General features: G+C 40.3%; 1 protein-coding gene across 1 annotated transcript in view; it reads left to right on the top strand.

The window, feature by feature from the left end:
• dis3l (DIS3 like exosome 3'-5' exoribonuclease) overlaps window positions 1-16,651 on the top strand; it is an 86,633-nt gene that overhangs the window by 68,600 nt on the left and 1,382 nt on the right. Inside the window, exons 7-16 of the mRNA XM_039773525.1 lie at window positions 2,003-2,176; window positions 7,774-7,943; window positions 8,044-8,205; window positions 8,340-8,587; window positions 8,670-8,762; window positions 9,199-9,732; window positions 9,958-10,112; window positions 11,753-11,916; window positions 12,001-12,146; window positions 12,227-12,398. Of these exons, the coding sequence (XP_039629459.1) occupies window positions 2,003-2,176; window positions 7,774-7,943; window positions 8,044-8,205; window positions 8,340-8,587; window positions 8,670-8,762; window positions 9,199-9,732; window positions 9,958-10,112; window positions 11,753-11,916; window positions 12,001-12,146; window positions 12,227-12,398 (2,018 nt within the window). The remainder of the gene's footprint in view (window positions 1-2,002; window positions 2,177-7,773; window positions 7,944-8,043; window positions 8,206-8,339; window positions 8,588-8,669; window positions 8,763-9,198; window positions 9,733-9,957; window positions 10,113-11,752; window positions 11,917-12,000; window positions 12,147-12,226; window positions 12,399-16,651) is intronic.

Here is a 16,651-nt window from a genome sequence, read left to right as displayed (position 1 = left end):
TGAGTGTCTGCCTGCCTCTGATGTAAGTAAGCAAGCTGATGTCATGCATCTGTGACCTCCTGAAGAACATGTTAAAAAGTGAATAACACAGCCAGAAGACAGTATAAATCTATTGTAGTTTTATTTCAGTACTAATTCTAGTAGAACACTAAGAAGAATTTAATTACTTGACCAGGAATTAAAATATGCCCAAGACAAGACTTTATGTTCTTGGAAAGAAAAGCAAGCCCTTCACCGTTTTATGTTTGTCTTATTAAACTGTAAAGTCTTGCATATTAAAATCTCGGTAAAGGAATTCAGCCTTTCAGAAAATGTATTCTAGTTTAATTTGTACCAAGCTGCCATAATTCAACTGAAACAAAAGTTATTAATCGCATATCTTGTTTAAAATAGCGTTATAAGTACTCGGGGCAAGACCAGATTTGTGAGTTATGTGCATCATTATATTGCATGTTTTTATCGGAATGCCCTACACTTACACAGCTTTTTTTTTTATCTCTTGAACAGTCTTGGCTTCACATCTAATGCCTTGACATCCGTATTTGGTGTAATACCCAATGGCTTAAAGGTATTCTCTAAACAGTCTATTGTAATGTCCCATACCATACTATTTGCTGATCTGGAAGAATCACTATCCACCTTCTACATCTTGGTGAGAGAGTACTGTTCTACATTATTTTAAATTGGAAAAAAATCTATTTGTCTTCATAAGGATATGTTCAAAGCTTTTTCAGAGCTTGGCAAGCGTTCATAAATATATGCTGGGCTTATGATTACCCATTGTATTGTACAGGCTATTCTATCTTATACAAAGAATTACTTTAGATTGGGTCATTTATTTGTATTGTTCTCGGTTTCAGGTGGGGGCAGGGGGTTGAATGCTGAGTTAGTTTAGTTGTTTTAGAAGCATATTTTACTGTCATTTGTCTATAGCCGATGTCACATTAAGTGACTTGAAGTTGTGAGGTCTGTCAAATTCGCCGACTGCAGTCGCTAGTTTCATCATCGGATCATGTCCATGTAAACGACTTAAAATCGCTGCCCTTGTTTACTTTACTGACTGAGTGCCAACTTTGCAGCACAGCGCACCCATTTTTGTGACAGCCAGTAATATGTTGCCTGATGGAGCCAGGACAGATACAGTTACAGTGAGTTCAGGCACAGACTTTCACCTTTTTCCTTTTTATTTATTTTTTTTTCTTTTTCCGATTCTGTTTTATCATATAAAACATGAGACAACAGAAAGATTGGTCTCTCCTCTTTTTGCGAAGTTAAAAACTCCTGAGTTCTTTATTTTGCTACATTCTCTGGATGAGCATTGCTCTATCTATCAATCTATCAATCTATCAATCAATCTATCAATCACTCACTCTTGGAGCCTGTCCCTACAACAATGGTGGAATAAGTACAAAATTCCTCTTCAGCAGACTGGAATAGGCTACAAGCATAAATGCCACTTTGAAACACTGTGAGTGATGGAGATTTATAGAGAGTGAAGACATTATTTTGGCTGCATTGTACACAAATTTACAAATAAAACATTTTTCGTTTCATTCACAGTTGATTGTATATTACTTTATGCACTGTAAAAATAACATTTTATCTGCCTCAGTTCATCAGGTAAATTTGCATGCTTCTCACCCCTATCATTTTTGAAGCCATATTCAAGCTTGTGGATTCTTCTCTATCTCTGAAGAAGGCTTTTTCCTTTGAAGTCTAGTAATGTATGAGTAAAAGTGTGTCTTTGAAGGCAGATTTTTATTTTGTGTTTCTCACTGTATGATGTATCAGGATTTACAATGCCTGAGGCTTATCTGTGAATGCCCTCAGGCATTCTAGATTTCTGTAAGATGACACATTTCATTTAGTTGGAGCTAAAAACTGGTCACAGGTTAGCAGGTGCTGACTGTGAAAAAATCACATACATACTATCTAGGGTCTACCATCAATTTTATCTACAACAATGTTGAACTAATAGTCTTTTGTTTTTATATGTTTTCAGAGCTCAATAGTGACATCCTGGTGTTTGGGTGGAAGCCACGGAATCGTGGAATCCATGGAGATGTGGTAGCGGTGGAGCTTTTGCCACGTGCGGAGTGGAGGGGTCGAGTAACGGCTCTAAGTGAAAATGAGACCGAAAATGGAGAGGATCCCCAGAGCCAGCCAGTACCTACAGGTACCCCACCGTCGTGGAGCCTACATAATTAAAAATAAGGACGAAGCAGGGGATACTTTTAAAGTAAAGATTTTTGGTCTTTTTGATCTTTATTGTACTCCGTTTCCTTATTTGAATACTTTAGATTTATTTTCTTAGATTTAATTATTCATATTTTTTTATACTTTTTATATTTTATTGGATGTATTTTTACATGCATTTTACCTGATTTTTATTTATAAAATTGCTTTCTTAACTGACATAAGTCTAATCATAGATGCCTGATATCTAAGGCATCATCCCAGTTTTGTCCAGTAATGGAGGAAAAAAAAAAACTTAATAGTATTTTGTTTGATGTCAAGATTGTTTTCAATATGATAACACGTACTTCACAAAGACTGCTCACTTAACAACACGTGGTATGTTGGATAGAATGTTGGCTGTGTGTTAAATGTTTACCATGAATTCCATGGACAAAAACACTCTAAAAGAGCACCTTCCATAGGGACAGGTATGCTTTCCTACCTCAAAACTGAAAAGGAAAATACCAACGTTGTGTATACCACAGTCTGCTGCTCCTTTGTCAGTTGAACTGGTAATTTGGAAAGTTCATACATTCAATTGAGCTTGAAAACTCCAATATTACTCTAATTTAAATGGTTATAGAACACCATGTTTCCATTTAAAGAACTAGAACAACATCAAAATAGTCTATTGAGTTTAATTTGATTCTAAAACTACTATAATTGGGAAAAGAATAAAAAATATTAGAGAGCAAATGTTTATATAGGGGCTTGGTTGCAAATTGGGCAAAAGGAAAATGTATACATAAATAGTAAATAATAAATACTAGTGTCAGAATTGGCAGAAATTAAACACAAATAACGAAATTATTGTTATTCCTCCACCCCAACCCCCATATTGGTGCATATAAGACTATACAGTATACACATAAGACTAGCTTGCATACCCATCAAAGACAGGTTTAGAAAGAGTATATTCGGAAAGCTAAGTTATAAAGTACTATCTTTTAACATGACCATGACCATCTTGTTGAGCAAAGTTGTATGTCCAACTTCATGTTTTTTCAGTACGTTCTTTACACTACAAATGACTTAATCTAATGCAATTTTTTCCGATGCAGTTCTTTGTTTCACATCTACTTCTCTGCATGTTAACAATGTATTTTTCCTTAATTAGATTTATTACTGCTCTGTTACTTGTTCACATTTTTAAGACCTAACTCCATATTCCATCATTAAACAGGGTAGGAGCAAGAGACTGAGTGAGGAGTCGGAGTGTCTGGGCTTGCGAGTGTCCTGGATAAAAACCAAGATCCAGGCCTGTAATGACCTCTTGAGCACAGCCATATGCAGTGTGTCTGTCTGTGGAGAGAGTGTCGACCTTGTCAAGAGGTTTACTTACCTCGACAGCGACATTCATATCTCTGGTGACTCTTCCAGTGAAGTCACTAGATGGATTGGGAAAGCATTGGGGGCTGGGTCATATTGACACTGGAAAGGGGTGTGAGACGCTCCCTGTATCTCTGCAAAAGGACGAAGGGCCAAGTCTTTAAAGTCCTGGGGCCTAATGCATAACGCCGTGCATAGAATTCGCACTATAACATGACGTAAGCACAAAAGCAAAAATGTGCTTACGCACAGAAAAGTGCGTACTCCAACTTCCATGTTCTTCCGCTCCAGAAATCCCGGTCGGCGTGAAAAGTAACCTTCGTGCATGCGCCTTCTGTCTACTCCCCAACTCCTCCCAGAATTATGCCTCTATGAATATGCAAATCAATATAAATCGCCCTTAAGCTCAGCCTTCTGTGAAAAGATAGAGGGAAAATGGAAGAATTTCAGCGAATACCAAGTGGAGGCAAGGAAAAGTGTACCATTTGTTGGTTTAAACAGTGGTATAAACAACAAAAGGAAGCTGATCACCTGACATAGTCGCACAGTGCCCAAAATAAAAAAAAGTTGTCACATATCAAAGTCGCCGTGAAAAGGCGAGTTGTAGCCCATCGTCTGAGTGTCATATGAAAGCTTATTAGGGTACAGAGAAAAAAAGGCACACAGTTGGAAAAAAGCACAAAATGTCAACTTCAATCTCGACATTTCCACTTTAATCACGTAGTTTATTTTGTCATTAAAGTAGAACATCATAAATTTCATCTTAAAATTGTTTAATTAACCAGTTTCTCAATTCACAACGTAATTAAAGTAGCACGTCAAATGCTTTGTTTTGCATTTGATCTTTTGCTCTGTGTGTGTGAGTCACTACGTGCTTCCGCTTTCTCTTTCTCCAACAGGACACAGAATCCATTACATTCGTGATATTACAGCTCTCTGAATAATTAAAATACTGAGATGTATACGTGGTATCTTTTTCATGATGATAGGAGTTAAAGCATGTTATTAAACAGGGGAATACAGTGCATGATTGTGTGCGACCTTCGATGAAATTCTTGTAGCAGTACTGTCTCTTTCAAACGTACTAATCTCCAATTCCTGTCCGTCCTTTTCTTTCTCCACATACCCGATCGCCACACAATCAGCTCTGTAATAGACGTTAAGCCATCTGTAAGCTTACAACGACAATTCTTATAAACTTTTAAGGAACATTGAAATATCTTTGTAGTACAAGTTTAATTATTCTATCCGCCTATCCTTCCAGTGTTGCGTCAGCCCCAGAAAGAATACGGCACAAGGTAGGATCAATCCGTGAACTAGCTAGTGCTGCAGAACCATGTCCTCGCATGTTTAATTATTAACAATACAGATTATTTAAATGAAGTTAGTTTTATCTATATAATATAATCAACATATTTTCCTGCATTTCATCTTAAAAATGATATCATCATCATGTAAATACGCGCTTTATAATGTGGTGCAGGTTGTGCAATATTATAACTGTAGTGCAAGTTTACAGTGGGGTGATTGTACTTATAAGTACAAACAGTTCTACAAGGAGCACTTGATGGACTGATTGGCTGTTTCTGAACCACGAGGTCTGTACAGGAAAGGCTTTGAAATGTTTTGCCGTGGCTGAGGCAGGGTGGGCTTGATGTTGTATACCGATATTTCTCTTTTCGATCAGCTGCTGCTGTGATTCCCCACTCAGATACAGTGATAGTGAGAGTAATATGGAAAAAAGATGATCCGCTGTGGCAACCCTTAATGGAAGCAGCTGAAAGAAGAAGGTGCAGTGAGAGTAACAACGCTAAAGTAGTTATGGTATTTGGAATACTACGGCTATTCCCTGGACCATTATATTGTTACAGGTTAATTGCAATCCGATGCATTACACTAATAAACAATATGCAGTTAGTTTCAGTGTATTTATAAAGCCGCATCAGGAAAATAAGGTGTAACCACACAGGAACAGTAGCATTGCTTTGACGCTGGGTGCAGCCAGCCTGCAAAACCGAGTGGAGAACTTGCGTAACGAGAAGGTATGAGGTACCGTGGAAAAGTGCGTGGCTTTACGCCAAGTGTAGGTTTTATACATCGCGGTTTGAACGTGGAAAAGTTCTTACGCAACATTTCTGTGCGTACGCACCGTTTATGCATGAGGCCCCTGGTGCTCCCTGTTTGCTATACGGTTGCGAAACATGAACGCTATCCAGTGACCTGAGACGGAGACTTGACTCTTGTCGGTATTGTGTCTCTTCGGTGAATTCTTGGGCACTGCTTGCTTATTTGTGTTGAACGAGCGGTTGCTCATGGAGTCCCGAATAAGGCACATTACCTGCATCGTGAGGGAGCATCAGTTATGGCACTACAACCATGTTGTGCAGTTCTCAGTGGGTGATCCGGCTCATGTTGAAGATCTGAGTGGCTGGACCAGGCCAAGGAGATGCCCATGTAACACCCATGTCAATCAAACGCATGAAGCTGGGAGAACTTTGTGTACAACTAAAGTTGCGTCAGTGGGGGTTGGGATAGCAGGCTGCCTGCTGCCGGTGCTGATCGACACATTTGCAAAACAAAAGACAGAGATGAGGAGGTGCAAGGGAATTTAAGGTAGCCTGGCATTACAAGTTTTTTCATAGGCTTCAGGGATTCTAGTGTTAAGCATCATTTTGTCAAGAGCACTTCATGAGGGCCAGAATATTAAATACTTTTGCAAGCAGTCTAAAACCATTTACACCTGTACCAGGGGCTAGACTCTGCCTGCGGGCTATAGTTTGCCCACCCCGATTCTTAAAGGTGATGCTGTAATCATTAGCTGTAGAAGGGTAAGACATGGTGGCCATTTGAAACTCTAGCTGTGATGGAAAATTATCATCTGGTTGCTTTGTATTCTTCTTGGCTGTTGCATTTGTTGTAGCTTTAATAGGCTTGCAAAAAAACTAAAAAGTATGAAGCATCAGTTTATTTCAAGAAACTGGGAGTTGCCTTTTGGAAGCTCTGCAACAAATGTTTTGTTTTCTTCCTTTTTAGTTTTTCTGCTCCACTACGGTAGCTTCATTTCATTTTCTGTTCATTAACTTGTGTTCTGTAGCACCTACTGGTCCTGAAATTGACTCTGATGCACTACAAGCTTATTTTCATCATTATTTTGCACATTTACTTTTTCAGGCTTCTCTCACAATTGTGTGGTAGTGTTGCAGCAACATGGCATAGTCTATTCTGGCCTGGACTGAATGTGTTATACACATTGATGAAAGATCACTGAAAATAACAGCTATAACAGCAAGTATGGAATGTTTAAGATTTTAAATTAGATTTTAGATGATTTACAAAAAAAAAAAAAAAAAATTGCCCATCTTTGCCTAATGATTAAGTCTACCCCTACTTAAGAGTCATATGTGCACTTTTGTTTGACTGAGCTATGGAGTAGTAATTTGTATCAACCAAAAGGTGCTCAGACTCTCACCATTTAAAAGCAGCAATTTATTTATATTATCTGGGGCACACCCAGCCTTGACACACACAACTCACACACAAAGACAAGAACACCATTTGTTACATTAAATTCTGAAAATGCAGAAACCCAACTAAAACCCCAATGGCGATAACTAATCAGCTAAACAAAGATGCGTAAAGCTCATGAGACAATATGTCCTAAATAATTACCACTCACAGGTGTAATGGATGATGATGGATGAAACGACCCCAGTGAGCAGCCTTCTGAAGATGTAAAGATTGTTCTACCATGATACTGAATGGCCAATGATGATTTGCAACAGATGGATTGTGCTCCATGGATGATGACTTCCAAACCAAGTGAAACCACATGAACAAACCAGACACAGAACACAAATGTAGAAATTGTAACTGTAATCCAAATGAACTGGTTTGAGTAGTGGTTGAAAGCATTGTAATAAACTGCACAAAAGGCAATCACGATTTTCCTCTGCTTCCTTTTAAAATCAAGTGCCTCATCATCTTTCACCCAGCATCCCCAGAGAGAATAACAGAAGCTGCCTAGTCGCGCAGGGTTCCCAATTCTCCTGGGAATTAAAGTCGGTTTCATGTGTTGCTGCAACAAGTTCAGTCCCATCATTGGCCATTCAAAAAATGTGCAGAATATTGGTTTCCTTTGAGTTCTTTTGGCCATTCATAGACCTGTGGAGTTTGTTGGACTGTTGGCTTAGACTTTTCTCTTTTCAGGGCGAATAGTAGGAGTCATTCAGAGAAACTGGCAGGATTATGTAGCAACATTTCCTCCTAAAGAAGAAATACAGTCCCAAGTAAGCAACTCCAAGAAGGTGCTGGTTACCCCCTGGGATTATAGGATCCCCAAAATTCGCATCAGCACTCAGCAGGCAGAGACCTTGCAGGTGAACCTTCTATCGTAACCTTGGGAGCTATATTGTTACACTTGAAGTACAGCACAAAAGATATGCAAGGCTAATCAGCACTGTGCTCCTCTATCATCAGGACCAGCGTGTAATTGTACGGATTGATTCGTGGGAGGCCGCCTCTTTATATCCCAATGGCCACTTTGTCCGAGTATTGGGCAGAGCGGGAGATCTGGAGACAGAGCTGGCTGCCATTCTAGCTGAGAACAACATTCAGGTGCTGCCTTTTTCTGAAGCCCAGGTGCGTTCAGTGACATTAACCTATAATGGTTCAAGAGCACTCGTGCCATCAGCAGCTCCATTTTGAGTGTAGGCTAGCAAACCCTAGATGTTCAGTGTTGAAGTTAACCTAACCAGGATTTTGCTTGAATTTAGATGCGAGAGATGCCTGCTTGCAATCCTGAAACTCCCTGGACAGTTGACCCATGTGAGGAATTGAGGAGAATGGATCTAAGAAATACTCACTTAGTGTATAGCATCGACCCCAAGGGCTGTGAAGATGTAGATGACACATTGTCTGTTCGCCTACTAAACAATGGGAACCTTGAGCTTGGTGTTCATATTGCAGATGTTACACATTTTGTCAAGATGAACTCTCTCACCGACCTAGAGGCCCAAGCAAGGTATGAGAAGTTCTTTAAAGCTCTGCTAATAAGGATACTGCCTTCATCATGGACACATTTATTAGTCACCCTTCTATCATAGGGCTACAACATACTACCTGGCTGACCGAAGATTTGACATGCTGCCAGCTGTCTTAAGTGCTGACCTCTGCTCTCTACTGGGAGGCGTTGATAGGTAAGTTTTCACAGAACTGGTAACAGGAGAAAAAGGACACTAGCCTGTGTCATGCTTGATGCCTTTTAATTGACTCGGTGCTTATCAATTATAATACTGTGGGGTATTAAAAGTGTAAATTGGTGCCAGAGGTCAAGCTCGGATCAAGTCTCCATAGTGTCCAACTGTTGCTGTTCATCACCAGATGTTCTCTCCCATTGCTACTGCACATATACATTATTGTTAATTCCTTGTCTCAAAATTGTATTTTAAGTGGCAACCAAAATCAGAATTTCTAATCTAGATTGGGCAAACAGAATTATTGTGCTTTTCAACAAAACAAACATACAAATCCTGTCAATTTTGCCAAATGCTAATTTTTCTGTGTTTGTTTTTCCCACATTGATATGATGGCATTACCCATGTTTTACCATTTGCTTTCTCTGCCCTCTAACAGGTATGCGGTGAGCGTGCTGTGGGAGCTTGAGCAGAGTTCATACAAGGTGCTACATGTGTGGTATGGTCGTACCATTATCCGCTCCTCATATAAGCTTTTCTATGAAGCAGCGCAAGCTTTGTTGGATGGAGACTGGACAGTGGTAGAAGAGATCCCAGAGCTGAACAGCCTGCCTAAAGATGAAAGAGAGAAGAAGCTTGAAGTGCTCATCTGGTCACTCCGTAGCTTGATGGATGTTGCTAGACATTTTAGAGCCTTACGAGACCAGGGGGGTGCACTCGAGCTGGAAGGCATAGAACTGAATGTTCAGCTAGACCAACAAAAGAATATTACTGACTTGGTGCCAAAACAGCCTCTTGAAGTGCATGAGACTGTTGCTGAGTGCATGATCCTTGCCAATCACTGGGTGGCTAAGAAGATCTGGGAGACCTTCCCTCATATGTCGTTACTACGACAACACCCACCTCCTCGGAAAGAATTCTTCACAGAGCTGATAGAGTGTGCCCAGGCCAAAGGTTTCCATATTGATGTCAGGTAACGTGACGTTTGTTTCCCTTCAGTGTCTTGTATGTGTGTTTGACCTCATTGTGCAACATCAGTGAGTGAACTGCTTTTTGCATTTAGGATTGCATTCTGCTTGTTTTAACCTTATAATGAAATAACTGGCCATTCTTGGCGTACTGCTCAACATACCATACCATACCATATGTTGTTTTTTTATTTTTTTTTTTTTTATGAATATTCTGCCAATCTTTGCAGCAACAATAAGGCATTGGCAAAATCCCTAGACCAGGCAGTGTACCCCAGCGACCCAGTGGTGAACAAGATACTGCGATTCATGGCTACGCGAGCCATGTCCAGCGCTATGTATGTTTCGTCAGGAGTGTGTCCACAAGTCCAGTGTTATCACTATGGTAAGAGAAAGAACGGTCATCCTTTTTTTTTTTTTTTTTTTCCTGTAACCTCTTCTGTGTCATTTAACAAAACAAAGTTCATTGTTGCAAAAGAGCACAATTTTTACATTTACTTTGAGATTTGGTCAGATGATTTTATTCCAAACTATCACAAATAGAGTGCTGAAGTATTTTTTTTTTATTTCAAAGAACCCATTTGAAAAGCATTAGTGAATTTTCAAAATCACCAGTTTTAATAGAGAAACACTCTGTGTGACCTCAATTACTGATTTTTTCACTCTTTCACAATTTACCTTGTGAGAGATTGTTTCGACTCGTATCTTTTACTAAAGCTTTTCCCATGTGGTGTCGTTATATTTTACCTGCCTTAACATTCTTATATGCTTTACACCTCCTTGCCTGATACTCCGTTCACCTTTAGATCCCCCTTCACACAGTCCATTCACTCTCTCTTTGGTCATCCTCCTCTTCTCTGTCCCGACAAGTCCATATCCATGATTATTCTTCTCACATTATTTACTTCTGTTCTGCCTGCACCACTTCAACCTTCTTTCCTGTATTTTTTTTAAAATTCCCCCAAATGTAAATGTACTCCTGATTCTCTTATTACTGATCTTTTCAAGGTTTGTTACTACACACATCCACCTCAGTATCCAGTTACTTTTCATACACTTTTTTTTAGCTACCCAGTTTCTGATCAATACAACGCTGGTCTAAAGACTATTTTATACTCTTTACCCTTCCCTCTTGCACTGATTCTTCAGTGACATATCACTCATGATAGACATTTTCCAGAGTGATTGATTGCATTCTATGGTTTATTTCTAAATCTAGCTCTCCATCTGCAGTTACTGTTGATCCAAGATATTTGACCTTTTCTATCAATTCAGTTGGCCATAAATCGGCGCATCACTGTTATGATAGATCACTGTCATCTCGATTATGTTTGGGCGTACTTTTTGATGTTAAAAAAATATATATATTTTAGTAGGTCTTATTATCAATACATCTAAAATAAATTCATAGACATAAAGCAATTCTTGTTAGGTTTAGCTCCTGACCCAGTCTATCAGCACTGTTCTCTTAAAGCACTGGGCACTTTTCTCCACACGTTCTGGGAATGTCCCACGATTGCAGTTCTCTGGGCCTCAATGGCTCTTGATGCTGTCGCCTTTATTTTGTCCATCTCTATTCCTTGCCCTTCCATCATTCTACATTTTGGATTTCTCTACTGTCTCTTTTCATCAACAGCACAGTAATTCTATAGCTACAACTGCTGCCAAAGTTCTTAAGCTGTCCAATGGGAGAATCCCTGACCTTGTTTCACTCAAGTCCTAAAAGTAGATAAAGAGAAACCAGTTAAACAAATGAGACAAAAATATTATACTTGGCCATTTATTTATTGAGAAAAATAATCGAATATATAAGTGTATATAAGAAAATGTTTTCCTATCCCATTCTTCTCTTTCAAACCAAATAAAACATTCATTCTAAAAAAAAAAAAAAAACTCTTCCCATTTCAAACATCTGAATATTAAACAATATGTACACAGTACTCTGGAACACTAAACTACGCTGTAAATTTCTCTGAAGAAGTCTTCTCCATGACCACCCCATACTTTGTTTCTCTTTCTGCCCAGGCCTTGCTTTGGATATGTACACCCATTTTACTTCTCCTATTCGAAGATATGCAGACATTCTGGTTCATCGCCTCCTGATAGCTTCACTGACCATGGATAAAGACCGGCTGCTGGGTGGTAGAGAGCTCCACAAGCTGGCTGAGCACCTCAATGACCGGAATAAGGTGAGTGCCTTAAAGCTGTAGATGCTGGCAGGGTTAGTGGAGAGACTTCATATTGGTGTAATTTAAGGCCTCATTTTATTACAGGCAGCTCAGAGGGCACAAAAACAGTCTGTGGAGCTTTTCCAGTGCTTATATTTCAAAGACAAAGACCCTCTAGTGGACGAGCGCTGTGTTGCAGATGCAGTCATCTACTCGATCCGGGAGAATGGTGTGCTAGCCTTTGTTCCAAGGTAATAGCCACCATGACAACTTACATATGTCTTGTATAAGAAAATGACAGTCTGTGATCACTTTGTCTCTGCCTCCTCAGATACGGAATCAAAGGGGCAGTCTATCTGAAGAACCAGGAGGGCCTTGTGGTCAGCGTTAGCCCTGATGGTAGCTGTACTTGGATGCCAGGAACTTTACAGAGATTTCCAGACAGGATCCGCTCCACATGTGCCACTGGCTCTACAGTCTTCAGCTTGTTTGACCACATCACGGTAAGGGTTGACCTTTTAGTGAAAGAAGCCAGTGACCATGTCCGCTTTTTAGATATGTTCACTAACATTCCAAACAAGGATAGATTGACTTTGGTTCTTTTTGAAATGTGTCATTTCTGTTGATTGCTTTAATTACTACTGATTATTATTCAAATGACATGCACTCCTCATGACAAACGTGTGTGCAGTCCATGGTATAGTCATCCACATTTCACATTGATGTTCGGTTCCCTGCTACATGTGACCAACACACTGGAGTTTTTATTTGCTATATTTGTGTTTTTGTTGTAAATGTTCTGTAGCATACCAGTTCACTTGTTAAACCTGCAGCATACATAATACATGCTGATTCCAGTGTCATACTGTATAGTGTGGAGGCGACCACTAATTCCAAAGAATTACCCGGACTGGTGACGTGGAGCCCACTCTGCGTGCTACCTCACGGAACTCCTATTTTGTAGATGCTGACAGTACACCGAGATAAGCCACTTCTGGTTTTTTAGCTTTGGGATTAAGCAAATACTTCTCTCATTTCCTAAGTTCCACTTAAAGTTGCCATCAAAGTCGCACTCGCTCATCTGTAGTTATGTAACGTCAAAGGCAGGTGTGAAATGTCACTGATGTCAACATGACACAGTGCGTTAACGATTGTATGATTATTTTGTTCCATCCAGTGTTGCATTAATGTTTCACCAAGATCTTGCATTGATGATGGTAGAGTCTGACTGCTGCGCAAAGCCTTCTCCAGCACATCCCAAAGATTCTCAATGGGGTTAAGGTCTGGACTCGGTGGTGGCCAATCCATGTGTGAAAATGTCTCATGCTCCCTGAACCACTCTTTCACAATTTGAGCCCGATGAATCCTGGCATTGTCATCTTGGAATATGCCCGTGCCATCAGGGAAGAAAAAATCCATTGATGGAATAACCTGGTCATTCAGTATATTCAGGTAGTCGGCTGACCTCATTCTTGGAGCACATACTGCACTGTTGCTGAACCTAGACCTGACCAACTGCAGCAACCCCAGATCATAGCACTGCCCCCACAGGCTTGTACAGTAGGCAGTAGGCATGATGGGTGCATCACTTCATCTGCCTCTCTTCTTACCCTGATGCGCCCATCACTCTGGCCTCATCAGACCACATGACCTTCCATTGCTCCAGAGTCCAATCTTTATGCTCCCTAGCAAATTGAAGCCTTTTTTTCCGGTTTGCCTCAATGATTAGTGGTTTTCTTACGGCTACACAGCTGTTCAGTCCCAATCCCTTGAGCTCCCTTCGCATTGTGCGTGTGGAAATGCTCTTACTTTCACTATTAAACATAAATCTGAGTTCTACTGTTGTTCTTCGCTTTGATTTCACCAAACGTTTAAGTGATCGCTGATCACGATCATTCAGGATTTTTTTCCAGCCGTATTTCATCCTCGAAGACGACGGGTCCCCACTATCCTTCCAGTTTTTAATAATGCATTGGACAGTTCTTAACCCAATTTTAGTAGTTTCTGCAGTCTCCTTAGATGTTTTCTCTGGTTGTTTAAGAAATGAGAAGCAACTCCTTGCACCAGTTGGGGTTAAATAACGTGTTGCCAGCTGAAAGATAATCGCCCATGCAGTAATTATCCAATAGGAGGCTCGTACCTATTTGCTTAGTTAAATCCAGGTGGTGACTTGTTTTTGGCCAGGCAGTGTGTGTGTGTGTGTGTGTGTCCCACCACCCAGAAACCTTTCAAAGGGGTTTGAAGATGGGACTCTTGGCCATTATGTCAGAGAAAAGGTGGGTCTTTGATTCAAAAGCATGACTCCTTGTTGTAAAGAGCTGATGTCCAAGTCCAGTGCGTGGACATTTTATTGTTAACGTGTAATCACAGTGCATTTAATTTGCTTTGCACTGTTAATAAAAAAAAAAAAAGACTTTAATGTCAAAGTGAAAACAGATCTCTGCAAAGTGTTTTAAATTAAAAAACATTAAACCCCAAATAATCAATCTCATAGGTATCGGTCCCCTTAATATGACACCCCTACATCCTTACAGCCAACTGCTATTAGGAGTCACAGAATTAGTGCAGTGGAGTTCACCTGTCTGGGGTTGCCATTGTTTGCAGTGTAAGTGCACCTGCATGTGGAAGGTCCAACTTGTGTTCAGGCTTTATGGTGGGCTAACCAACACAATGAAGATGAAGCGCACTGAAAGCAACACTGAACAGGTGACTGAAAACTTAAGAGGAGGTGGACAAGAAAATGTCCAAGTTCCTGAATATCATTTGGAGACCAGTTAAATCAACCACAAAGAAATGGAGAGAGTATAGCAGTGCTGTAAATCTGCAGCGAGCAGGTCCTCCACAAAAACTGAGCGACTGCACAAAGTAGACTAATTAGGGAGGCCACTGAGAGACCTGTGAGGAACTAGAAGTTTCAAGCTCCATTGGCTTGGGCTGGAGAGGCTAAACCGAAAAGCCCGGGTGCTTCACCAGTCACTGCTTTATGGGAGAGTGGCAAAGAGAAGAAACACACAGGACATGTCAGGTAGAGTTTGGCAGAAGGTTTGTGGGAGACACTGGAGTCATCTGGAAGGCGGCTCTGTGGTCTGATGAGACCAAAATTAAGCTATTTGGCCATCCAAGTAAATGCCATGTTACACTGCACAGTCTACCATACCCACCGTGAAGTATGGCGGTGGCAGCATCATGTCATCGGAATGCTTTCCTACAGCAGGCCATTAAGAGATTGTGAGGTTAAAATGAATGCAGCAGAATCTGTAACCATCCTGGAGGAAATCCTAATGCAATCAACAAGAAATCTGCACCATGTGAGATTTGTTTTCCAACAAGGCGGTAACACCAGCATAAATCTACAGCCCTCGCATCAATGCCTTAAAACAACAATGTTAATGTTGTGGTGAGGCAGTCGCTCACAATCTCCATGCAACTTGACAATGCTTGAGCAGTTTTGCAAAGGTGAATGGAGGAAAATGGCAGTGGCCAGATGTGCAAAGCCAACGCAGATTGAGAGAGACACAAACTCGAGGCTATCATGGCTGACAAGCTTATATCAAATATTGACTTGAAAGGAGTACTTACATTTACATTCATTTATTCAGCAGATGTCTTTATCCAAGGTGCCTTTACAACATTTGAGATACTGCTGGCTACTTTTTCCATCTGAAGTGACTTGCTCAGGGTCACACAGTGCGAATAGTAAGTTTTGAGGTCCAAAGCCTTAACAACTGCACCAACACTGCCTCTACTGTGATCAGAGTCAATTATAATATAATTTGAATTAATTTAAACTACTTTACAGATGTTTTCACTTTAATAGTAAAGAGCATTGTCAAAATAGCCAAATTAAATCTCTTGTGACTTAATGATGTGTAATAATAAAATGTGAAAACCACCAGTGGGGATAAATACTTTTGTAAAGACCCAGCATTTGTGCCTCTTCTCATTTCTTTAACTGGCCCTGCCATTCCCCTCCTTCCTTTCTCCTTAATTGTGCATTAGATGTTTTGGGGTTATCACTCCATCTCCTTAGAGAGACAGGCCCACTTCAATATAGCCATGGCCTGTCACCAGCAATATGAAACCAAGAACAAGGTTGTTGAGGTTGCGTCTTTTACTCTTTGTAACGTTTAGTTGAACAACAAGTGAATGTCCTGACTGTGTCTGTGGAGCAGACTGAGTGCACCTCGTACCCTCTGGATATTTCTGGCAGATATTGGCATTGTTCCAAGCCACCACCTTCTAGGACTTTTGCTCTTCCTGTGACCCCCATGTTCAGCCTTTGATATTGGTCTTTTTAATTTTTTTTTTTTTCCAAACCACATGCTGTTCGTTTCTGCTGATGCAAACCGTCTCACTCTTTGTGTTCTGTCACCTTCTGTTTCACTCCAAATCTCAAGACATGGTTACTGCAGGCCGTCTGACAGTCCTCACCTCTAGAGGGCACTCTTACTCGTCTTGTTCTCATCCCTTTTCTCTCATCAAGACTGGACTGCAGAAGTCTAATTTTAGAAAATTAAAATCCCACATCAGGAGTGCTTCATTTCCCCAGCACATCTGTTTAATTAAATCAAACTCTTTCATCTTCTCTCATACTGCTGCTTGGGGACCAATGATTTCTTTTACTGATATCAGGCACTTTAAACTCGACTTTATTTCCCTCCATTTTCAAATCTTTCACTTACTAAACCTTTATGTATAGCATTACCACCTTATTTTCTGTAACAAGTTATTTTTGGTTTAAAGGTGAGAGAAGAGC

The sequence above is a fragment of the Polypterus senegalus genome, chromosome 12 (assembly GCF_016835505.1).
Source record: "Polypterus senegalus isolate Bchr_013 chromosome 12, ASM1683550v1, whole genome shotgun sequence".
In the NCBI taxonomy this organism is placed as follows: Eukaryota; Metazoa; Chordata; class Cladistia; order Polypteriformes; family Polypteridae; genus Polypterus; species Polypterus senegalus.
Note: the sequence above shows the minus strand (reverse complement) of the source record. Positions and strands in the feature narration are given on the sequence as shown.